This window comes from Megalops cyprinoides, chromosome 5 (genome assembly GCF_013368585.1).
Source record: "Megalops cyprinoides isolate fMegCyp1 chromosome 5, fMegCyp1.pri, whole genome shotgun sequence".
Classification (NCBI taxonomy): Eukaryota; Metazoa; Chordata; class Actinopteri; order Elopiformes; family Megalopidae; genus Megalops; species Megalops cyprinoides.
The window spans coordinates 1,173,367-1,197,744 of NC_050587.1; the positions used below are offsets into that span (position 1 = coordinate 1,173,367).

General features: G+C 44.1%; 1 protein-coding gene across 1 annotated transcript; it reads left to right on the plus strand.

Moving 5' to 3' along the window:
• Positions 1-54: 54 nt before the first annotated feature.
• Positions 55-24,084, plus strand: mrrf (mitochondrial ribosome recycling factor). Its single transcript, XM_036529614.1, has 7 exons — positions 55-126; positions 15,678-15,859; positions 16,375-16,527; positions 18,995-19,113; positions 21,993-22,084; positions 23,474-23,633; positions 23,881-24,084. The coding sequence occupies exons 2-7, from the start codon at positions 15,694-15,696 to the stop codon at positions 23,956-23,958; spliced, it is 768 nt and encodes a 255-aa protein (XP_036385507.1). The 5' UTR covers positions 55-126; positions 15,678-15,693; the 3' UTR covers positions 23,959-24,084.
• Positions 24,085-24,378: the final 294 nt, after the last annotated feature.

The following is a 24,378-nucleotide window of genomic DNA, read 5'->3' on the forward strand; positions in this document are numbered from 1 at the left end:
GCATTCGTGAGTATTTTGATGACGAAATGCAACATAATTTGCTCGTTATGATGACGTTTACACAAGTCTGCTCGGCCGTCCTGTGAATCCAGACATGCTTTGAATCAGACGGTGTGTCTCGGTTCAGTAAGTAGTAAAATTTTTGATGTTTGTATGTACACATTTATTTTCATATGAGTGCATCTGAAATAGCATGTAACTACAAGTTATTGACCTGTCCATTCATTCTGGGATTTATGCGACTCCACTCAACTACTGACATTAGCTCGGAAGCTAGTCATGTAACGTTATGGTATCGACCTTCTTGCGGTCGAGAATGGCCCGTTGGCTAGCTAACGGACTAACTTGCTATTTCTTCCCTTCACTAGCTTGGTAGATTATCTTGCACTATCTTCACTGTCGGACTTGGCTTTTTAAGGTGGTTCATTGTATGCGTTGTGTAACCTGGCGTCTGCATTTAAATGCTTAATTGCAGGTTTGTATCGTCAGTAGATTAGCTTTCTAGCTAGCCACCGTTAGACTTTTAGGTTCACTTTCGTATGTATGTGCTACAGTTTTGAGAGCTCGAAAGCTGATTAGCTACTCCAGTTTGCTTGCAGCTGTTTCGTACACGTGTATCTGAGGCATACCTGCAGATGGCTTTTGTTTGTTACACTTTACAGCTTTAAACGAATTTGCCTGCTGAGTTTTCGTGAGCTGTGAGTCGAATACTGATCTGAATCTGGAATGTTAATTATTTCTGCCAGATATGAGTTGTGTGGAGTGTTTGATGCGAGAGGTTTACCAGGTGGGTTGATTTTTGTTCATTTCACAAAGAATTTATAGCAGATTGAACTAATCACTGGTATTTGCACAATCAAACATGATTAACTAGAGAGCTCAGATGGAACAAAAATCAGCAGATGCATTGTGTTCCCAAGCCCCAACCAGAAAAGTGAGATTATTTGCAAACATGTCAAAGGTTAAGTATAGCATCAGCTGTATTTTCCTGTAATTACCAAGAGTATTTAATATTTTGTTATTTTATGTGGCAGGGCACATCACAAATTGGACTGAGGACAGAATAACTGATGACAGTTGTTGAAATACAGTTACAAATTTCTTCTTGACTGTTATAAAGAGTGCAGGAGGAAAGCATCTGATTGCAGTCAATAGTAAAGACCAATTTTTGGCCAATCTGCAAAAACACATACTAGTTTTCATGAAGATGGTTGAAACAAGTAAAACATTCAACCTTCATGTATTTCTCTATTTTGTGTAAGAGAATGAGAGAGAGGTCAGATCAGACCTGAGGCTTTTTTCTGCCCAGGGCTGTGCAGAGACCTTTAGAGGGGCAGGTGCTCAAATTTAAAAAGGGGCACATGGATCAAGATGTTAGAACACCTACTACAGCATAACCTGCCAAACTATAGCAACCAGTATTCAAAAAGAATGTAAAATGGAATCTTATAACAAACCACATCATACTTTATGATTACACCTTATAAGAGTTTGGCATTTATCAAAATGTATTATTGTAATTATTATTTGAAGATTACTCAGTTGCAGACTACTCTCAGGCTGTTAGAGGATTTGAACAACTGGTGTACCTGGACATTGCTGTTTCTTGTCAGTGTCTGCTGAGGCTGTAAGCAGACAAGAATGCATACCAGAAAGTACTGTTGTGCACAGAGCCGTCCCAGATAAGTTAGGTAAGGCTGGGAATGTGTAAGCTGTTCAGTTATAAATCTGTACTGAATATGTAATATATAATGAAGCAAATACAAAACAATAATATATTTTGGCTGTAGTTTATTATTGAAATAGATTAGATTAGATTAGATTCAACTTTGTCATTGTGCAGAGTACAAGTACAAAGCCAATGAAATGCAGTTAGCATCTAACCAGAAGTGCAAAAGAATAGCATTATTTACAGAAAGTGCTGTTAAGATAAGTATAGTATAAGTGGTGCTATGCAGTGTTTCTCAATCCTACTCCTGGAGCCCCCCTGTCCTGCATATCTTTTATCTATCTTTGCTCCAAACACACTTGATTGAAATGACTAACATGCTCTTGATTAAATCAGGTGTGCTCAGCTAATCAAAAGTGCCACTGATGAGTTCAGTCAGGTAGGTAGAGCAGGGAAAGATGGAAAACATGCAGAGCAGGGGGGGCCCAGGACCAGGATTGAGAATCAGTGTTTAGAGTATGTACAGTGTTATTGACAGTGGAGAGCAACATATATACAAATTATTATATATGTATAATATATTAAATTTGTTATACATAGGGGGTGAAGTGGACAGAGTTGGAAAGGGGAGTGTATATCGTTGCTGTCGGGTTGTGACTAAATCTTGTAACTCCATTGGATCCTCAAACTGTCGGCAAAACCTCATAGCTTCACCCTGCCTCCATCTTGAATGAGGTGCAAATGCTGCACACAGCAGAGCTGTAGGTAAACAGTGATGAGGCGATTTCGTCTGAGGCAAACAGCTCAATAAAATGCTTTCAAATTAGCCCTAGGTTGCAAACTCAGTTAAAATGATGTAGTGTACCTGTTTATCAAATTTAGCTCTTATGTTAACATTGTGATTATAGGTGGTAGTGTTTGCTGAGGAGACTAGCGTAGCTAGCTAGTGATATGACAAGAAATGATTAGATTATTCACAGCCTTGATCTCACTAGCTAGATCAATCCCTACTTCATCGAAAGTAATACTTATTGGAAAACTCAGTTAAAACTCTGTCCATTATTGAAACGGCGATGATAAATGAAGTATAGCAGCTAGCTATACTGTAGAAGAATATACAGCAGTAGTAGGCAGTTGTTTGCAATGCAAGAGCTGCAATGCATGGCTAAATAAAGAACTGGTTGTTTGAATAAGTTCAACAGTTCTTTACGCAAGAAACACAAGTCTATGAAGGCTAATGTTTTATGTATTTGAGGCCTGAGACATGAGGGAGCGGAAAAGAGTGCAGGCAAACCATGGTAGGTTGGAGTGCAGTTTAGTCTGGCATTTGCCATGTAGTCATAGTCAATACTATCTTCAATACACTGTTCATAGCACTTAATCTTTTATAAAAAGAAATTTTGGCCAAATGTATTCAACGACAGGGAAAACTGAGTGCACACATAGCTATAATAAACTTTGTAACCTGTAAGTTGTTGATAACGTAATGCAATGCACTTACTGTCTCAGATTCAGCTGTTCTAATGATAATCAGTGACAGACAAAATGCGTATCTCGACATTCACTGGTCAAAAACCCTCGTAACTCTGTTTGAGCTTGATTTTGGTAAAATATTAATAATATAATGACACATGCAAGTATCTGACCATAGATAAAGACACAGCACCAACTTTGACGATGGGGTTGTTCAATTATTTTAAAAACAGGGTTGGACAAGATATGTACACCTGGTTGTATGTACAATATAAATAATAGTAATCTGAAACAGCTTGAAGCAGTGCAAATATAAAAGTACTGAGACAGTGCAGTAATGAGTGCAATAATGCTTAGCGCTGTGGTGTGGAGTTCAGCAGGGTCACAGCCTCAGGGAAGAAGCTCTTCCTGAGCCTGCTGGTATGGGAGTGGAGGCTCCTGTAACGCCTGCCTGATGGGAGGAGAGTAAAAAGTCCCTGGTTAGGGTGGGATGCATCCTGCCCAGGCAGCGTTTGTGATAAATGTTCTCAACGGTGGGCAAATGGGTGCCGTTGATCCGTTGGGCAGTTTTCACCACCGCTGGTGCTTTGCGGTCTGATGTGGAGCAATTGCCATACCACACTGAGATGCAGTTGGTGAGTATGCTCTCAATGGTACAGCGGTAAAATCCACCAGTATCCTAGGATACAGGTGAGCTTCCTTAAGGCTCCGCAGGAAGTAAAGGTGCTGTTGCACCTTTTTGATCAAAATGGAGGAGTTCAGGGACCAGGTGAGATCGTCAGAGATATGGACGCCAAGGAATTTGAAGCTTGATACATGCTCCACTACAGCTCCATTGATGTAGATGGGTGCATGTGCGTAGCTCCTAGCTCGCCTGAAGTCCACAATGATCTCCTTGGTCTTCTGGGTGTTAAGGGCCAGGTCCAGCACCAGGCACACCATGCAGCCAGGTGCTGGACCTCGTCCCTGTAGGCCGTCTCGTCATCCCCTCTGATCAGGCACAATAGACAGTAGACACAAAACAAAGTAAATAATAATACTAATAACAAATAACACTCGCTGGTTTCTTATCTACAGCTTGCTAGTATTCTCATGCCTCTCTAACATGCTCTGGTTTCTCATCTCGCGCTTACTGGTTTCGTATCTAAAGCTCTCGTATTTCTCGTTGCTGGTGTCTCGGCTGTCTCACCAGATCTCTGCTGTGGGCCAGCTCTGGGTGCACGGTTCCCTGCAGTCAGTCCTGTCCCCATGCCTGCCTTCCTACATAGACACAGGGAGAGAGAGCATGTTATAATGACTAAGGGTACAGTATTGTGGAATAATGTGAAATAGAATCTTTGGTGCCCACTCAAAACAGCCACACATGCAATGTTGCTGTGTGTTACCGTATGATGTTCAATAGATGGATAACAGAGCACACACACACACACACATACTGATCTGTAGATCCTCTCTTCCTGGTTGCACAGCAGAATCTTCCTGTTGGCCATGTCCCAGAAAATATCTATGACATCATTGTGGTTGATTGGAACATCTTTCTCAATTGCCAATAAAAGAAATTCTGACAACCTCTCCTCTTTGCAAAGGCTGCGAAGTTTGGTTTTCACCAGCTTTACATTTACATTTACATTTATTTATTTAGCAGACGCTTTTATCCAAAGCGACTTACAAAAGTGCATACAGCAAGTATAGCGACAGTACAGGGACAGGATGTGTACAGTTCCACAATGAGACAGTTCTCAGCTGAGAGCAGCATCTGTTTGAGGACACAGTACTATTAGATTTGTACAATTACAGCCTATAGGGCAACTAATACGATACACTTTCAAACGGCGGACTTCGACAACTTCAAACGGCGCAATGAGCGTCAGGGTAAAGGCGGCAACAAGAGACAATTTAAAAAGCACAATTTAAAAAGCACAGCAATTTACGACAGCACTGATGGGCGGGGGGGCAGTAATTGTGTGCTGGGTCAGTCCAGGTAGAGTCTGAAGAGGTGTGTCTTCAGACCCCATCTGAAGGAATGGGGTGATGGAGCTATCCGTAGCAGGAGAGGGAGTTCGTTCCACCACTGGGGAGCGATGTAGGTGAAACGCCGATGTCCGGCAGAACGAGCACCTCCTGCCTTGACCATGCAAGGAGCGAGGCGTCCAGTTGCTGCTGAGCGCAGGGGTCGGGCTGGTGTGTAGGGCTGGATGAGTTCTTGGAGGTAGGCAGGGGCTGTCCTGTTGATTGCAGAGAAGGCGAGGGTCAGGGTCTTGAATCTGATCCTGGCAGCGACAGGAAGCCAGTGGAGGGATTTCAGCAGGGGAGTAACATGGGAGAATTTGGGGAGGTTGAAGATCAGTTGGGCAGCTGCATTCTGGATGAGCTGGAGAGGCTGGGTGGTGCATGCTGGGAGGCCTGCGAGGAGAGCGTTGCAGTAGTCCAGTCGAGGGAGAACTGTGGCCTGGATAAGGAGCTGCGTCGCGTATGTTGTCAGGAACGGACGAATCCTCCTGATGTTGTGGAGGAGGAATCGGCAGGCCCGTGACGTGCAAGCAATGTACTCCTTGAAGTCCAGGTTACTGTCGAGGATGATGCCCAAGCTCTTTGCTGACTGAGAGGATGGTATTGTGGTGCCATCGACGGTGATGGAGAGGTCATGCCGGGGGGAAGGGCCGGCTGGGATGAAGAGGAGTTCCGTTTTACTGAGGTTCAGCTTCAGGTGGTGGGATGTCATCCATTTGGAGATGTTTAATTTTGAGAAAGAACGTTCCACAGTTGCTGTGGACACTGGAAGCGTGCCATATACCTTAAGCAGCTCAAACATGTTAGGGAAAACCAGATGTGCATTGTTTTCTTTGACCACTGAAAGTATAGATGTCACACTGACTGGTGGAGGGCATAAGTATGAGGTATGAAAGACCTTAATGTTATAGAATTTGCAGAGCTTCTTGGAGCTTGGAGTGCCTCTGTCGGAATTCTTGCTGCTTTCCAGTTGTCTGGGACTCTCAGGCAATGGAAGGCATACACAATTTCCCATGTGGAATTATCCTCTCCTTTAAAGCATCATTGAAACTCTTGTGTCATTGTGTCCAAAAAACATAGAATACTTTAGCTCGGTAGTACTCTTGCAAAGTTGGGAAAGCATGGTCAGCAGTAGCTGATGTCACATCAAACTTGAACTTTGCTGGTACTTTTCTCCTCCTAGCTTGTCCAGGGACTTCAAACGGGGGGTCCAGACCCACTGATGCTGCCTTTTCTGTTGCCTGTTTGAAAATTTCCTCAAACTCTTCCTCTGTTCTGCTGTGGGCCAGCCTCTGAAAAACTCCATCTACAACTTTGTAGGCTGTAGCCAGGTCCATGTCTTTCTGCTGCAATGCATCAGAAGCGATTGCAGTTACCTGGAAGATTGGACAGGTGATCTCCAGACACAAGAAGAACTCAAAAATGATGCTCTGGAGAAGAATCATTGCGTCACCCGCTGAGGAGTCTGGGGGATCTTGCTGGGTCATTTCCTCAAGGAATTGCGTGACTGCTAGGAGGACCTTCCTCAGAGTCTTGAGGGCAGTTTCTCTGCAGGCCCACCAAGTGTCCAACAGCTTCTTCAGCTCCAGTGCACGCAAATCTGGGTGCATTCTCTTTTGCGTTTCAATAAAAGCAGAGTGTTTTGATGAGTTGGCCACAAAGTGTAAAGTTTTTCAACAAAATTTAAAAATTGACAAAACAGGTGTTTGACATTGCGATTTCTACCAACACCAGATTAAGGCAATGTGCCTGACAGTACACATACGAGGCCTTTGGATTTTGTCTGAAAATTCTTGACTGAATTCCCTTTTAGCGCTCACTCATGTTTGCATGTTTGTACATGTGTTAATTCTTGCCTGTTGCGCTGCTTTTTTAAATCCAGCTGGTCAGGGATCCACTGCCCTTAGCTGCCTCACGTAGTTCCTTTAGTTTGGCTTTTTGCCTTCTCTCTTTTCGAGGCATCTTTGTACTGCAGATTAAATGATGAATATTTAATATCTTCATAAATAAAAAAAAAAACAATTTACAAAACAATAAGACATGCACAATTAAAACTGTAAATTGCAACGTTTCATTTCATTGAACTATGAAAGACGACACAATCTAGCTTTATTACATTAACAAGCAAAACCTATTTCATATGGTACAACATGCTTATTTGTGTTTAGTTTCTTGAAATTATTTCTCTCAAATGCTAAAATATATGGACTAAAAAAGCTGACAGATATTGCAACAACAACATTATGGAATGCATTTTATCACTAAACACATGCTGTCCAAACTAGCAAAACAATCAGAGAACTAACTAGCCTAAAATATGATCTTCAGAATCAACCATATTGCTGGCTGGCTACTATGCTACTGCACGATTTCCCGATGAAGTGTAACACTACAGGCCTGACAACAAGCAAACAGGTGAGAGGCGACCCGACTGCTTTGAAACACAAATTAAACTCACCATCTCTCAATGTTGCAGAGTAGCCGTCTCTGTTTGAAGTGCGCAAATAACTCCCTTGTTGTGTCACATCATATATTATAACGGTTCAGATTTTAATTTAAACTGGCAGTTATAGAGAACAAGAAATTACTTACCTTCCTGTTTGCCAGTGTCACTGACTGCTGCTTCTTCAAATTCACGGGCACGCGCCAGCCGGTGGTTGCGCACTTAATTTCTGTTGGCTAATGGGCCCTTCATTCAAAGAGGGAGGGGGACATGCAAATAGATAACATAACAAACCCACGGCAGCCAGATGGGCGTTTTTAACTTATAGCTTAAATATTATTAATTGCTAAAATTCTTCTTGATCAGGGTCATGGGCAGGCAAAAAAACAACAAAAAACAAACAAAAAAAACCCCCGCCTTGCCAAAAAGGGTACCATGGCCATCGAGGGGAAAAGGGGCAGGTGCTTGAGCACCTGAAGCCCTCCTCCTCTGCACGTGCATGTTTCTGCCTATGTCCGAAGGTAGGCACAGAAAAATTTTAAGATGAATCTAACCCAAATGTTCTTTTTTGGACACATTTATACTGACATTAAACAACCTGCATGACCCTAACCACTGAAATGACTCTTCTTTCTGGTATTAATGCCCTTCACTCTTCAAAGGCTGCCTCTCAGTCTGCTCTCCTGATTCTTCTAGATTTTTCTTTGGCTTTTGACACAGTAAATCACCCTGTTCACCTGTCTTCCTTGATGACAGTGGGCATCTTGAGTACCTCTCTAAGCTGGATTTCATTTTACCTCAAGGATCAAGCATGCTAGAGAGGTGCCATATGAATCCCTTGGAGTGTCTCTACAGGAGTCCCTCAGGGTTTGGTGCTTGGCCCCTTTCTGTTCTCCTTGTATACGAGATCACTTGGTCCTGTCATTTCTTCCCATTCTTACTTCTCATATCAGTGTTATGCTGAGAACACTCAACTGGTCCTCTCTTTTCCCCTGTCTGATACCCAGAATTTGTCATGCATCTTAGCTGGACTAGCTGACATCTCATTGTGGATATCTGACTATCCTCTGAGACTCAGTTTGGCCAAGACTGAGCTTCTGTATATTCCAGCCAAGCCTTCTCCATTTAAAGACCTGAACATCACCCTGGAAAACACTACAGTCATGTACCTTCCGATCTGTAAAGACCCTTATTGTGACATTTGACAGTGATCTGACATAGTGATTGTCAGTAGGACCTGAAGAGTCTTCCTATACAACATCAGAAGAATTCTCCCCCTCCTTACACCTACTCAACCCAATTCTTGGTCTAAGCCTTGGTTCTATCCTGTCTAGGCTATTGCAACTCCCTCCTCTCCGCCCTCCCGTCTTATATGATCAAACCCTTGCAGCTAATTGAGAATGTTGCTGCTGGATTGGTCACAATGGCCACACATTCTTCAGTGTCTCACCCATCCATGCTTTGCTGTCCCCTCTCCACTCATAACCTCGCATCCCAGTTGCATCTTATGTCTGTTTTGGCCCCTCTGTGGTGCTATGAGCTTCTTGTTGTAAGCAGAACATCACAGATTCTGGCCATCATTCACTGCAGACTGAAGACCCACCTCTTCACACAACACCTGAGCCTCTCTATCCAAGTATGATGTTTTGTTCTTATGCATAAGTTGTCCTTCAGGAGTTTATGGGTTAGAGTTAGGGTTAGATGTGAAGGTTTATTTAATGGTATGTGGTAGCATTGTATTTTGAATAGTGTAGTTCTGTGTATATTGCAGTGCACTTACATATCAATCTAACAATCACACACTTGTGACCATGTTTGGCCCGACATTTATTCATATCGGCTCATCCCATTTTCCAGTCCTGCTACCTTGATGCCCTGCCCATCAAAGCCAACTGCGTTCCAAGAACCGGACATCCTAGGAGACATCCTTATAATCACTTTGCTGTTTACTAATATTGTCTATCAATCGTAAATGTCTTAAAGTACTTTGTATAACTTGTCTTTAACTCTATCTGCCCAGTACCGGTCAGAAGCAGATGCCCCCCCCCCCCCCTCTGAGCCTGGTTCTGCTCAAGGTTTCTTCCTGATAGGGAGCTTTTCCTTGCCACTGTTGCCTTAGGCTTGCTCTCAGGGGGTCTCAGGCCTGGGAACAAAGTAAAGCTGCTTTGTGACAACTTGTGTTGTAAAAAGCGCTATACAAATAAAAATGAATTGAATTGAACTGAATATGGGGTCATTGGTGCCCTGTTTTTACAACTTTTCATGCCACTTGATTAGATACACTAATCAAGTGGTAGGGGGTAAGAGCATCTGCTAGATGGCAATAATGTAATATATTCAATTACAAATGGCAGTAGATCTTAATGATATATAGGGTATGTATAAAATATGATTCCAACACAATAAATTGGTTCCCATGTCAGACACGAAGTGATTATTTTTCCATACAGTGTTTAGATTAGTGTTTGGGCCTTGATCAGTAGCATCTCACAGCACAAGACAAAATTCCAGGTTATTCTTAAACTGAATCAGCAGACTCTGCAGCTTTCTCAAATTTTATGATGATCCCCTGGACTGGAGGTTCTTTTGCCCTTACTGGTGCAGCAAAGGTGTTGAGATTTGGTTGGGCCATTTGGCTTCTGATTGAGCCTCTTTATCTTGGTCATTCCTTAGGTTTATTTTTATCTTTGAGTGGAAAGATGCTCCTCATATATAGTATGTCCATCCTTGGGAAATCTGAGAGAGACATTGAAAATCTGACCAATACTTTAGTGTTGACAGGAAATACACTGATGAGCCAGAACATTATGACCACTCACAGGTGAACCGAATAACATTGATCATCTCCAAACAAGGGCACATGTCAAGGTCTGGGTAGATTAGATGGTAAGCGAACAATCAGTTCTCATAGTCAACGTGTTGGATGCAGGAGAAATGGGCAGGAGTAAAGACCTGAGCACCATCTCTGTAATGGCAAGGCTTGTGGGGTGCTCCCGGTCAGCAGTGGTGAGTACTAGGCATGTCACGATACCAGAAATTTAGTAGTCGATACCAATACCAGTGAAATTCCACAATTCTCGATACACAATTTGACACCATGGTAAAAAAACAAAACAATAAATCCCATGTACTTCAACATACACTCCTTTATTAAAAACATTTGAACATTACAAAAAACAACAGTGGCGTGTAGCCCTCAAGTATTTAAAACAAACAATACTGTGCTTAATTACAAACAATCAACTTTTTATGATGGCACAGCAATTGTAGTACCTGGCCAAGACATGAAAAAATATGGAAATAATAAATAGGCCTTTATGTAATAATATAATATAATATGTGTCTCTGGAAAGCTTCTGATATGGTTGGTGTTTGTTGACTTTGTGCCTGCCTCTCCTGGTTGACATCCTCCTCTGGCTGATACTGTGAAAGGAAAATTATGAGATTTCACTTATCAGGTATAGCTCAAAGGCTCCACACACAATGTACTAACACACACACACACACACACACACACACACACACACACACACCTCTATATATTCAGAGTGCAAAGCAGTCGTTCAAATTTACTGACATGGTGACAGATCATTAGTCTGGAAATATTTATTTAAAACGCTAACGTTATATTTTGATGACAGATGACACAGACTGAACGGTAAGGACGGTAGCCTACTACTAGCTATGGTTACATTATGTTAGCCTAAACACGGTAGCCTTTAGCGTTTAGCCATTGCAAACGTCATATGGAACATAGTTGGCTACACAGCAATATGCCATCTGTCTGAAACAAAAATAATGGTAACGTGTATTTCAGGATAAGGATAACAAGGATAAAATTTTGGATATGTTGTTAAAGTAACCTTAAGATGAATTGAAACTCACTCGCCAATTCATTGAATAAATCTGGATGTCTGTCTTTGAGGTGATTCGCTATGTTGGATGTGTTTCCTCCTTTCGTCTGAAAAGTTCGATGGTGCTGTTTGCATATTGGTTTTTGTGAATTTATCATTAATCTCTGATGACCTGCCTCGAAGGCAATGTAGGCTACTTCTATACACGGCTCTTACTGTTTTTGTTTTTGAAGAGTTGAGGCGGAGCGGTCGCTGCAGCTGCATCCCTGGTAGCTACGGTACTGTAGAAAAACAAGTACCGTCACGTTTTCAGAGTTTTGGCATCGACTTGGTACCGAAGTATCGGTTCTTGTGACATCCCTAGTGAGTACCTACCAACAGTGGTCCCAGGAAGGTCAAACCATAAACCGGCGACAGGGTGTTTGGCGCTCAAGGTTCATCGATGCACGAAGGCAACGAAGGCTATCCCATCTGGTCCGAACCGACAGAAGGTCTACTGTGGCACAAGTCACGGAAAATTTTAATGATGGTTACTGGAGCAATGTGTCACAACACACTGCATCGCACCCTGCTGCGTATGGGGCTGCGTAGCCGCAGGCCGGTCAGAGTGCCCATGATGACCCCTGTCCACTGTTGAAAGCGCCTACAATGGGCACGTGAGCGTCGCAACTGGACCTTGGAGCAGTGGAAAAAGGTCACCTGGCCCGATGAGTCCCATTTTCTTTTGGATCACGTGGATGGCCGTGTACATGTGCGCCGTTTACCTGGGGAACTGATGGCACCAGGATGCACTGTGGGAAGACGACAAGCCGGTGGAGGGAGTGTGATGCTCTGGGCAATGTTATGCTTGGAAACCCTGGGTCCGGCCATTCACGTGGACGTCAGTTTGACACGTGCCATCTACCTTAACATCTTTGCAGACCAGGGACCCCACTTAATGCCAATGGTATTCCCTGATGGCACTGGTCTCTTTCAGCAGGATAATGCACCATGCCACACTGCACACATTGTTTGGGAATGGTTTGAGAAACATCATGAAGTGTTCAGGGTGTTGCCCTGGCCTCCAAATGCTCCAGATCTCAATCGACTGAGCATCTGTGGGATGTGCTGGACCGACAAGTCCGATCCATGGCGGCTCCACCTCACAACTTACAGGACTTGAAGGATCTGCTGCTAATGTTTTGGTGCCAGATACCACAGGACACCTTCAGGGGTCTTGTAGAGTACATGCCTCGGTGGGTTGGTACTGTTTTGGCAGCATACGGAGGACCAACAACATATTAGGCAGGTGGTCATAATGTTTTTGCTCATCGGTGTATGTTTTAGTATATTAATTGTGCAGGTATGTGCTTAAGTCCAAGTCCTTGTTATAATGAGTTCAGAATACCTTTTTACTGTTGCCCAGTTTCACTGTTTAAGCTCCCTTTGCTGCACACTGTGGCCTCTGATACAGCCTTACTGCGGTCGGTGTAGTTGTGTGTAATGTTGAAAACGGGCTTGTATGCATTCACATAGTTCAATAGTTCCTAAACAGTCTGCCACGAAGATTTTAGTTGCCGAGGGAAACTGTTCATGTTGAACCCTAAGTTAATGCATTATATTAGGCCATAGGTGAAGTTAATTAATATAAAACACAGTTCATCATTTTTGATGTAGATATTGGTGTAATTAGTTATGTAGCTGATATAGCCATCTAGTATAACAAGAAGTCCTATTAGTTTTACATTTTGAATGTGCATACATTTGGAGTGGAAATTTAGTGGACATTTTAGCTTCATATTTTTATGTCATAAAAATTAAAGTCTATGTTCTCTTCTGTATTCAGACAAGTAGTGTAATTGCAAATTCTGTAGCTTGCCAAATGCTACAAATATTGGGTTAAAAACAATAATTAACTAAGGCAAGGTAGTAGCAAGAATTGTGGAGTGAAGCTACTAATTTATGAAGATTGGAAAAAATGTGTAAATTTCAAGTGGATTTCAGATATTTCAGATTACATTGATCAGTAATCACACAGAGTCATATAGCAATGATGTCAAGTATTCTCAAAGAGTTGTAGAGCAATAACATCAGGTTTAAAAGCTCTGCCCATGTGATTTTTCAGAAATATTGCATAATTTATTATTACAGTGACGCATGATGCATCATTTACAGTGGTACAAAGGTAGCGACTGTTCAGAAAAGCAACAATCGGGTATCCTAGCCATGGTTATCCTAACCATGGCAAGCCACAAATGCAGCAAATTCAAACTAGGAACAAACCAATTTAAGGAAGGGAGGAGGACAGATAGGGAAGGTTAAGACAAAATCTCTGAGATCAGGAATGTTTATTTGACAGGTGGGGCATATGCCCATTTAAAGCTGGCCACAATCAGCAGTGGTGATCTTGGCTTTGGTCTGGTCCTAGACCAGTGAAAATGGGGAGCAGTGATAAGGTGGCATCCTCTTTTTTCATAAACATGTGAGCGCTTTAAAGAGTGCCCTTTTATGACACAGAATCATGCAAATAAGCAGGCCAGCTGGCCCCAGTCTTTAAATCTAGATTCAAGCAGAGGGTCATCATACACCTAACACCTGCGTAACAGCTTTCTGCTTCACCTCCACTCTAAAGACAACCACCATCTTGCTTCTCTTTGCCTGGTTTCATACCAACTGCTGATGGTAATATCCCCACTTGACAACAAAGCCACATAACCAGCATGTGCCATTCTTTTTTCTAAATCTTTTAACAGTAACTGGGATGTCTCTCAGTGGACCTGCTCTACACATTATTAAGGTGATAAAATCAGGCTGGGGGTTTGTTTGGGAAAGCACCAGCACGGTCGCTACTTTCAGCTTGCATCGTTGAGACATTATTGATACAGTAGAGACTGGCAGACTGTAAACGGCTCGGTCGTGTCCCTCCTTGGTGCGCTGGATAGCACGAGGTGAGGTTGTGTTTTGACTAGACTGAAACCTCGCCCACAGATATAACCCAGAGGTGCTGAGAGAGAGCTGGGCTGTCTCCACCTGTGCTGTGTCGTTTCGTTTATCCTGTGCTGGCTCACAGGTCTGAATTTCTCTGCGCACAGTAGGGGAAGTCTTCTGCTGTCAGATATGTTTGTTCACACCCTTTGACAATCAGAGATACGGTTCAGCAAGCCTCTGATATGGGGGCAAGGGGCAGGGTGCTGCCCCTCAGGAGTTTCCCTACAGAGCACTCTAAGGGGAAATCGTTGGAACGTTACCACCTGTGATGGTGCAAAGTGTCTTCTTTTGTTTACAAAACCTCCCAAAGTGTAAACAACATGTTTAGACAGGACCGGGTTGATTTTGGTAGTTTCTGCCTCTGTGTAGAGCTCACTTGTGCAAATTAAGCACAGTGCCCTCTCCTGGTGCATTCAAATGTTGTCACTGCCCAGTGCTTCCATTTAGAGAATTATTCTAGCTTTTTACCCTTCATATGGGAACTGAAAATGTGTATCAAAATTGCCACTGAAATTATTCAGGTTTTATTCTAAGCTTGAAACTCAGTCATAAGTAGAACTTTTACTGAATATCCAAAATAGAATTACTGTACAATCCAGTGTATCTGTCACACCAGGGCATTGAACTCTCCTCTTGATTTCATAAACCAGCATCACAGAAACATTTCTGCTCTTGCGTAGCTGTAATATTAAATAGAATTATTGTGTACCAGAGTATGTATTAGTGGCATATTAGCAGTGTACCAAGATGGCTTTTAGTAGTAGGCATGTAGTAGTAGCATGTTAGCAGTGTATGTGCACCAGGAGCAGCTTATGTAGTTGTCTGGCTGTTGTTTTCTACCAGCATAAGGAGAGTGATGCCTTTCCCTGTCATGGACAAGTAAGTAAGGAGTTGCACTCTTGCTTGTCAGACATATGAAAGAAACAAGAGTTGTGATGCACTCTACTCTACACAGCATCTAGAGGCACAGAGAAAAATGGAGAGAAAAGGCCCAGGCCCAAACTAGTCATTTCTTTCCATCACAGCAGTTCTGCTATGGAGTTTATGAGGGCTGGGGTTGGGTAGTAGGGGGCTGTTGAACATTAAGCCTTTTGCTCCTTTCACAGGGAGGAAGGAAGACGATAATTGTGAAGCCCTGCTGCTTGCTTGACTTGCATTTAGAAATGTTGACATCAGCAGCAGACTGCTTTAAAATGCAGTGTTGCTCAGGCTGCTGCCCTGTGTCTCTGCCTCAGCTTGCTGTCCTGTCTCTCTCTTTCAGACTGTGTGACACAGCAATGGCTTTGAGTCAGCTATGCCTCCTGCGGCCACTGTTGTGTCGGTCCTTTATTCCCCTTACAAGGTCCCAGCTGGGTTCAGGGGCTGTGCAGCTCCCCCCCGTGCTTCGGAGTACAGTCCCACCACCTGCTGTCACCCGCCTCTACGCCACCAAGAAGAGTAAAGGTGAGTGCAGAGCCTCTCTTCTTATCTGCTGCTGGGCCGCCTCAGGCCCTCTCCACCCCTTGGGGGGGTATATGGGCAGCAGAACGGACTCTTGGCTGTGCTTGTTTACAATCCTGGGGGTCCAGCTGACACCAGGTCCTTTTGAGGCGGTGTGTTTGGGTGCGGAATAGGAGCCCCCACATTCTGTCCTTCAGGCTTGCTTTCATTTCTAATGGCTGAGATCGCCTACCTGCATGCTGGTCTCTTTCCTTTCATTTCTGCATTGCTTTTGAACTCCGCCTGACATCTTGTCGTCTAACATGACTTGTGATGCCTGTGGCATTGGAGCCCAGCTTGCAGCCCCTGTGACATCTTTGGACAATCAGTGCACCTCGTGCAGGGCATAATTATACCGAGAGCGCGATAGTGATCAGTGAAGTTATCACATTCTTGGCGCGCTGAAGTGATCAGGCACCTTCACACAGAGATGAAAAGGAGTGGCTGGTGAGGTTTATGTTCTTGTGTTTCCACTCCAGCGAAAGCAAAAGGGCAGCAGGCGAAAGTAAACATCAACACGTCCCTGGTGGAGGACATCGTCAACCTGGACGAGGTGAAGGGGGACATGGCTACCGTAGTCGCCTCTCTCAAGGAAGACTACAGCCGCAACCTGAACATCCGCACTGCCCCTGGTAGGTGGCCCGCTGGCGCTCCACTCTCAAACCCCCAGTGAATGTCCACGCCCACCCGCCGTGTACCCATGGTGCACCCCCCCACATCATGAGAAACCACCAATATTCCAACTTTTTTTTTTCTCCCCCAGAGTCCTCAGTATTGGTGCATCCATGTCAGTCCCTGTGTTAACTAAGTCTCGTGGCGTAGTGGTAGGCAGGGCTTACCGGTTGCTGGTTTGATTCCCTGCTGAGGCACTGCTGTTGTACCCTTGGGGAAAGTACTTAGCCCACAATTGCCTCTGTAAATATCGAGTTGTATAAATAAATTGTAACCTAAGTAAGTTGCTCTGGAGAAGAACACCTGCTAACTCAATAATAATTAAATCAAAATAATAAAGTCAATAATGTAAATCTGTGGGAGTATGGTTATCCCTTTTGGTAAAATAATGCAGTGGAAAAAAGGGCATTTTGAAGCTTCAGTGTAGCTTGACATGACCTGCTTTGCACTGGATGGAGGTCCTCACCGCTGCTGAGGCAATGTTAATGCTGCGTAGCAACATAGTACAAAGGAGACGGGGGGGGACGCAGGTCCAGCCCCACCCGGCGCTCTCAAGCAGTATCGAATCAGCGTGCATCTGACTCAGAGCAGTCAGGGGGGGCGGGGTCATAACAGGATGTGGTGCATCAGTTTGCATTGCATTAACCATCCCCCAGTCTCTCATTCACCGCTGTCTGTCTCCTCTGTTCCGAGTCCAGATGCAGAATTGTCCGTGGAAGCGGAAGGATTTGGCCTGACAGTGAATTTAACTAGAATGAAAGAACTGGACGGCGGTGGAATAGAATGACATCATTTTCAGGAGACGGATGGTTCAGTAGTAGTCTCATCTGGGTTACATTATCTGGCGTGTTTACTATAGAGGAGAGCTGACAGACACCTCCACCGAGAGCAGTGTGCTATTGAGAGGGGATTGATCCGATGACCCAGGATCAGTCCCTCACTCTGATGGAAGACAGACACGGGCTGGAAAGACTGGTCTGGGTACCAGGGAAAGACTGGTCCCAGGGTTATGGTCCCACATCCTGACAGACTGTCGATTAGAGGATTAGGGTGCGATGCTCAGAGTGAGCCCAAAGGCCCCTTGTTCTCTCCAGGTAGCTGAGATGTTCAGCTCTGGCTCGGCTTAATTCACTGTGTGAGGATACTGTTCCACCACCACATCTATGAGCTGGAGAGAGGGGCTGCTGGGAGCCTTGGTCACAAACCCAGTTGCGCCTGACTCCAACTCCAAACCAATATCCATCTCCATTCCCATAGAGTAGTCCCTAGAATTTCAAATTCAAGCCTGAACAAACAGACGCTAGAAACATCCCAAAATCCAGTGTCCAACAAAGACTCAGAGGACCCCTCGCACCCTTAAAATTTGCAAGTGGGCATGCATTGGGCGAGGCTCCCACCTGCTTCTAACTGGAGCTCCTCTCTGTGTCAATCTGGGGCTCTGAACCCCTGACTCTCACAGTGCCACACCATGCTGCGCCACTCATAACTGCAGAAAAAGGGCCCCTTTCGATAATTGCTTCCTTGCCAGCTCTAATTTTGTTGAGGCAGGAGAAATGTTGGGACGCCCAGTGCAAGTGTTTGGAGATGTGCAGACAGACTCGGCGATAATGGCAGGGCAGGAGTGGATCTCGCGTTGGGGGGATGTTGTAGTGACCAGGTTATTCAGAGTCCCCTTCCTTTTCAATTCAGTGGCAGCAGAATTGCTTACTATTATATATGTTATACTGTTGCTTCATTTTTAACAAAGGCCGCTTTTTGACTACCTCTTTGTGAGCTGGGTAGAGTTTCAGTCTTACAGATACTTGTTCAGTGCTCTAGATGGAAGTATGATTATAAATCACTTGTGCTGAATCACAAACACTTTTACTGAGCTTTTATGAAATATCAGCCAATTTTTTTGGAAAATGAATGTTTATTTTTTCATCTGAAAATTTTATTTAAGAAATGAATATTTGACAGATTGTGGTGTTTTAAATTAGTGTTTTTTTCAGAATCTCATGAAAGATCAAAAGTGTACCAAGTATTTTGGCAAATAATTGTGCTCGGCCCCAGTCTGCAATCTCCCTTCAGCAACAACAGGAAGAATGATGAAATAAGACAGAGATGGAGGAAAGAGCAAAGCTTTGAGCTAAACCAGACAAAGCAAGGAGATGCATTGTGGTGGGGGTCTGTTTCTTTGCTGAGGTGGAAGGAGGCTCAGAGCACAGCTCCCCTGAACAGCATGGTGTAGGCCTGTGTAATGGCCTGTGGCACAGTGTTTATTCAGATAAAAACTGCCTTGTAATGTAAAGGGATTGTGGTGGAAGAAACATGCATGGTTCTGACACTATGGATCTGGTCCTGCCGGAACAAAATCTCATAGCTTGCTGGGTCACTTGCTGGTTGTTTCCAGCCTGAATCTCAACCTGGTCTTGTTTCCCTCCACAGGAGCCTTGGACCAAATCACGGTTAACACCAAGGATGGCAGGTTCCCGCTCAACCAGCTGGGCCAGATCTCAGTGAAGTCCCCACAGCTTATTGTGGTCAACATGACTGGGTTTCCAGAGGTGAGACAGGAGTGAACCTCCCCTTGACCAGTGTTCGGTGTCTGAGAGTTTCCCCGACAGTGTTTTTAATATTAGGTGCAGTAGAATATACCTTCTGAGTGGGCTCATGCTTGCTTTTCAACCACGCGGATTGTTTCCATGACTACAGGTCCCCCTTTTGTGACTGTGGTCAGTCTCTTAACCAGGTTACCATGGCAACAGCTAGGTGCAAATTTTTGCTCCCTGCTTTTGACTTAATGCCATCGGCATAACAGCTTTGATTTAATGACATCACGCTATGGTCTGAGAGGTAGAGACACTTGAGTGCTGTGCAATACGGGTCAACCCGACGATCAGCCAACTCGTGCTATTTTCGCCTTTAATGTTCACGTCCTTGTGACCCCTGATGCTAGGTTTAAAAGCAGCATGCGCACAGAGGAGACGGATGAGGTAACAAAGAGAAAGGAGACGTGGTTGAAAGGTGTCTTAATAAGAGCAAACCTCTTTCAGCGCTGGTGCGCATGCATTTGTATGTGACAGCACTTTCAGCTGCTGAAACCCGTTTTTTTTTTTTTTTTTTTTTTTTTTTTTTGCCTTACTTCAGCCAAATTGATTGATTATTTGGGAGCCTCTTTGTTCTTAAAGAGCTATTGAAACAAAAACCAAGAGTCTGTGGCGGGTTGTCAGAGGGAGGAAGTGACCGGGCCCTGCTCCCCACAAGCCGAGGGCCGTGCCGGTGCGGTTCCTCTGCAGGCATGCACTTCACAGGCTGCCGCCGACATGCTCCCCACCTCCTCCGATAACGTCCCCCCACCGTTATTGATGGGGGCCGTTACCCGACTTGGCCGGAGCATTCTAAGAAAGAATTAATCCCTTTGCGGGGGCCATTTGCCCCCAGTGAGGCAGAAACCCATTCTGAGATGAAAAAGCAGGCTTTTCCTGAATTTTTATCAAAGCATACATGCATCTTGTGATCCTCACATTCTTTAGCTTTGCCTCAGTACCACACAAGGCCTCCAAGTGAGGTCCTGTCAGCTTTAAAAAGTACTAAAAAAAAACCATGGTGAAGACACCTAGAACAATAGAAGGCTGTATGTTGTGTATTATTCTCTTTTGGTATTGTTTTTTTTTTTAAGAAAGTACAGTTTTTGTAAACAGTAGCAATGCCTTGTAAAACCTAAATGTCTAAAGTCTGTTTTTATCAAAGTCTATTTAATACACAGGACAAGGTGAAACTCCATAATGAGTGTATTGTTTGATCACCAACCATTGGAATTTTTTGGGTTTTCTATTTTTGTGCTAATGAGCTGCTTCTGTGTCCTTTAGGATTTAGGAAAAGATTTTTAACCTTTTTCATACCTTTTTATACCTTGTTTTCCACAGGTTATGAATTGCACTTATGATAATTACACTAGTAATAGTGTCAAGTTTTGCGGCACTGAGGTCACACTGCTCTCACCCATGTTTTTCACACTGTTTCTATTGCTTGCAGCACTAAGTAGAAACTCTAGCCTTCATTACCCAACATCCCTGCAGAACCAGAAACAGAAACAAGCATGTAATGATTCTAATCCATTACACATATCCCTTGGAGTGAGCATTGTTTTCCAGCAATTAATTGAAATCATATTAAAATCAAAGGTACTCCCTTACTAACTGTGGCTGTTTAGATACTCTACAGAGGGAATTAATTACAGCACAGTGTTCTTGAGAGAGTTTTCATGTGTGGTATCAGTGTCGTTATGGGGGTGTTTATTTTAGCACTCCATGTGGAAGTCTCAGTTCTCTTTGAACCTGCATTATTTAATCAAACGGAGGGTAAAGCTGCTTTTTTACGTGTCAACCAGAATGTGTCTGGTATTTACAAAACTGAAGTCTTACATTTTTTTCTATAACTGGATCTGTTGTGAAATCACTATAGATTTGGTTCAGAGGACATTTAAAGAATATGTGCTGCATGTATTGCTCTGAAGAAAAAAGTCAGAGGTTTGCATTTTTTCCTTTGTTACTCCAGGAGCTGTTAGCAGAAGCCCAAAATATTTATTATGAAGCCGCAATCTTGTGTTCTTTCTGCTCGTTGTAAATGTTCAAGAAGACAAACAATTGAGAAGAACAGAAATGTCATGACATGCCCACTCTTGGCACTTTTGTTTCTGAAGCATTTCTCCAATGATGTTCCTGTCTTCTTTATTGTAACTTATGAGCTGTGGTATGAAATATTCCTGCAGGTTTTGTACACCTGGTTGATTTAGCGATTGCAGCTTGCAAAGCACATGGGCAGCGAGTAAGTACAGGCTGAGCCCGCGTCTGTTGTCCCTTCAGTGGTGCCCTCTACATTGATATGCACACTGTCCTCGTGTGGCCCACTGCACTGAACCAGATCCACAAGCTGGACATTTAGCAGGTCTGTACTCTTGCCTGAAGCAAGCTCACTGGTGCTACTTCTGCAACCACGAAGCACACCAGGTAGCATGCCGTAGCTGTTCTCGGGATCTTTGGCCCAGGGCCTCTGTGCCACACAAACAAATCCCGCACACTGCATTGTGGGTAAGCAGCTGGGAGGCAGGAGTGGGGTCCGCAGAGGTCAGCCCCCTGCACTGCAGTGTCTCAAGGCTCCTGGAGCAGGTCGGTCTCTGACACTCCCCTGCGGCACTTCCACCCAAGTGCACACCCTCTCCCCGCTCCCTCCCCCTCCTTCTCTCTGCCACCCGTCGCCGGAGAAACAGCGCACAGCTCTGTGCCTCGCTGCAGATCAAAGGCGGGCCTGCTGGTCCCTCCTGGTGCTTGAATGGGGGGGGGGGGGGGGGTGCTGGTCAGAGAGTTTGGTGCTGCAGGTAAGCTAAGTGTGCCCCAGCTGGCAGCCATTACCCCTAATGCCCCTCTCTTTGATCTGCCCACAGGCCACAGCGGCAGCCGCCCAGGCCCTGCGAGAGAGCAGCATGAAGCTGAACCCGGAGGTGGACGGCACCATCATCAGGGTCCCCATTCCTAAGTGAGTGAGAGCACCGGGGGCCACCCTGGCTCCCACGCTTGTTGACACGGCTATAGTGTCCTTCCCAAGCCCTTAAAAAAATTAATACTGGCTCCATCTTCCTGTGCTTTTTTAAACTGGAGCACAGGGCAGCCCTTAAAAGAGTACACTGATAATATTTCTTACAAACCTAAAGTCCAGTGACACCCATTGAACCTCATGGCATAACAACAGCATGACAGGTTAATTGTAGACATTGAAATCCCATGCAGAAAAATTACAAGAATTATTATGTTTTACAAGTACAACATAATATTGACACAGTAATTTGAAGGAAGTCTGTATTATGAAATAAACCCCAAGAAATGTGTTCCAGTTTTCATTCCGTGTGCCATTGTAAGTACAACTTTGACCGAGGGCATTAAATTGTGTGGGTATTCATTTTGTTAAACCATGCTCACCGTTTGTGTTCTAGCAGGAACCCCAATCTACTGCAGCCACATTTTCAGTGACCTGAATATAACCCCTCACTACCGCCAGTCAAAATAGTTAGATAAGATTGTCCACATGCTCTCAACCCAGGAAACATTTTTGGTTCCTTCTTGCTGTTTGCAACCCCTGCAGGTGCTTGCTCGTAGAACAGGGGGGGATAGCAGCCTATCCTAGTAATCAGTACAGGAATGAGCATTTGCATTTCCAAAGAGTGTGGTTTGCTTGATTGGCCTGATCTGAGCAATTATGGTTATTGTTTGCAGTAAACAGGCACTATTCATGGATTCTGTTTGCAAATGGAGTTAGGCTTTGCCAATTAAAAAAAAAAAACTGTTGCGCCAACAAAAAATGTGGAATGTAGTGTGAACTTTGTAAAGTCCTGCATCATGATCATGTAAGTTTATTACTGTTGCTGTGTAAAGGTCAGCCTATACCAGTGTTCCTAAAAATGGGCATAACATAATAAATGGGCATCTTTCAACAAGATGCAACATTGTGTATGTCAGAGTAACTACAGTAATAGTAAGGGGAATCCATGTCAAAAAAGTCATTGTGTTTGATGATACTCGTTTGATCTTAGACATGGATATGCCCAAAATGTTGGAAGAGCTTTATATTGTACATCCAGCACTGGTTGCAAGCCCCAGTGATACCAGGTGGACATCAGATGCCCCTCTTAGGTGGCAGTACTACAGATGTTGGTAGACCCAACTCTGAGCTCTGCAGAGCTGTATTCTTTGTTTTTCTGCACACAAGTGCACTATGACCTAATGTGTTTATACTGTTGATTGACTGGAGTTACCCTGTGAAAAGAGTGGTGCAAAAAAAACAATTCAGAATTCTCTGATTGCCCACCAGGGACACGTCACACAGTGCCCCTGTCTGCCTCACCCTTGTGGATGTGTCTGTGACTCACAGGATCACTCGGGAGCACAGGGAGAACCTGGCCAAGCTGGCCAAGCAGTTCAGCAACAAGGCCAAGGAGTCGCTGCGAAGGGTGCGGTCCACCGCCATCACCCAGGCCAAGAAGTCAAAAGATACCGTCTCCGAGGACACCATACGCCTAATAGAGAAGCAGGTGTGTGGATGTCCGTGTCACAAGGCAGAGGAACAGACAGACAATTTCCTTCAGATCGAGAGAAGCCAGATGTCCTTTGACTTTACTTGTGAGAGAAAGTTGTGTACTGTTTTAGTGCTATTGTGCGGTGGGTTGCTGAACATTGATTTCTGGTCAGAGCCTGATCAGAAGGTTGTTATTTTATTTCTTAAATGTAATTAAATGTAATTTGCTTGCTGTGTCTCTGTTCTTCTATTTGTTTGACCAGGTTCAACAAATGGCAGACAGCTATGCTGCTGACATAGACAAGCAACTCACCACCAAGACCAAGGAGCTGCTGGGATGAGATTCATAGATGATACTCTTGTGTTTTTTTTTTCCTGTACCTTCTTTTTTTGTTTCTTCTTTTAAAGTCAACTCTGGCATCAGTGCATGTGGCCTGATAAAAGCTGCCTAAGCCACTGAGTGTGAACACAACACATGTGAAAACATGATATTTTGGAATAAAATAAGTCAAAGGATGCAGTCTGATATGTCATTGTCTCCAAAAGCATGATACAGGCCAAGGGTGGTGCTCAGCAGTGTTTTTGTGTTGCACTCATGCGTAAACAAGCCCGCCAGAACCCGTTGGCTCCTTACTCCGCACATTTTCAAACAACCTGGGAAAAAATGGACTTTTAATGTGATTCTGGGTCCTCCTTTTAATCAAGTCAGTGCCACAAAATGCTGTGTTTATGTAAAAAGCGCCACACTGAATGTAAACTCC

Coding starts and splice junctions, on each gene's coding strand:
- mrrf (XM_036529614.1), top strand. CDS start 15,694: ATGGCTTTGAGTCAGCTATGCCTCCTGCGGCCACTGTTGTGTCGGTCC. Junction 15,860..16,374: donor CGCCACCAAGAAGAGTAAAG/GTGAGTGCAGAG, acceptor TTTCCACTCCAG/CGAAAGCAAAAGGGCAGCAG. Junction 23,634..23,880: donor TACGCCTAATAGAGAAGCAG/GTGTGTGGATGT, acceptor TTGTTTGACCAG/GTTCAACAAATGGCAGACAG.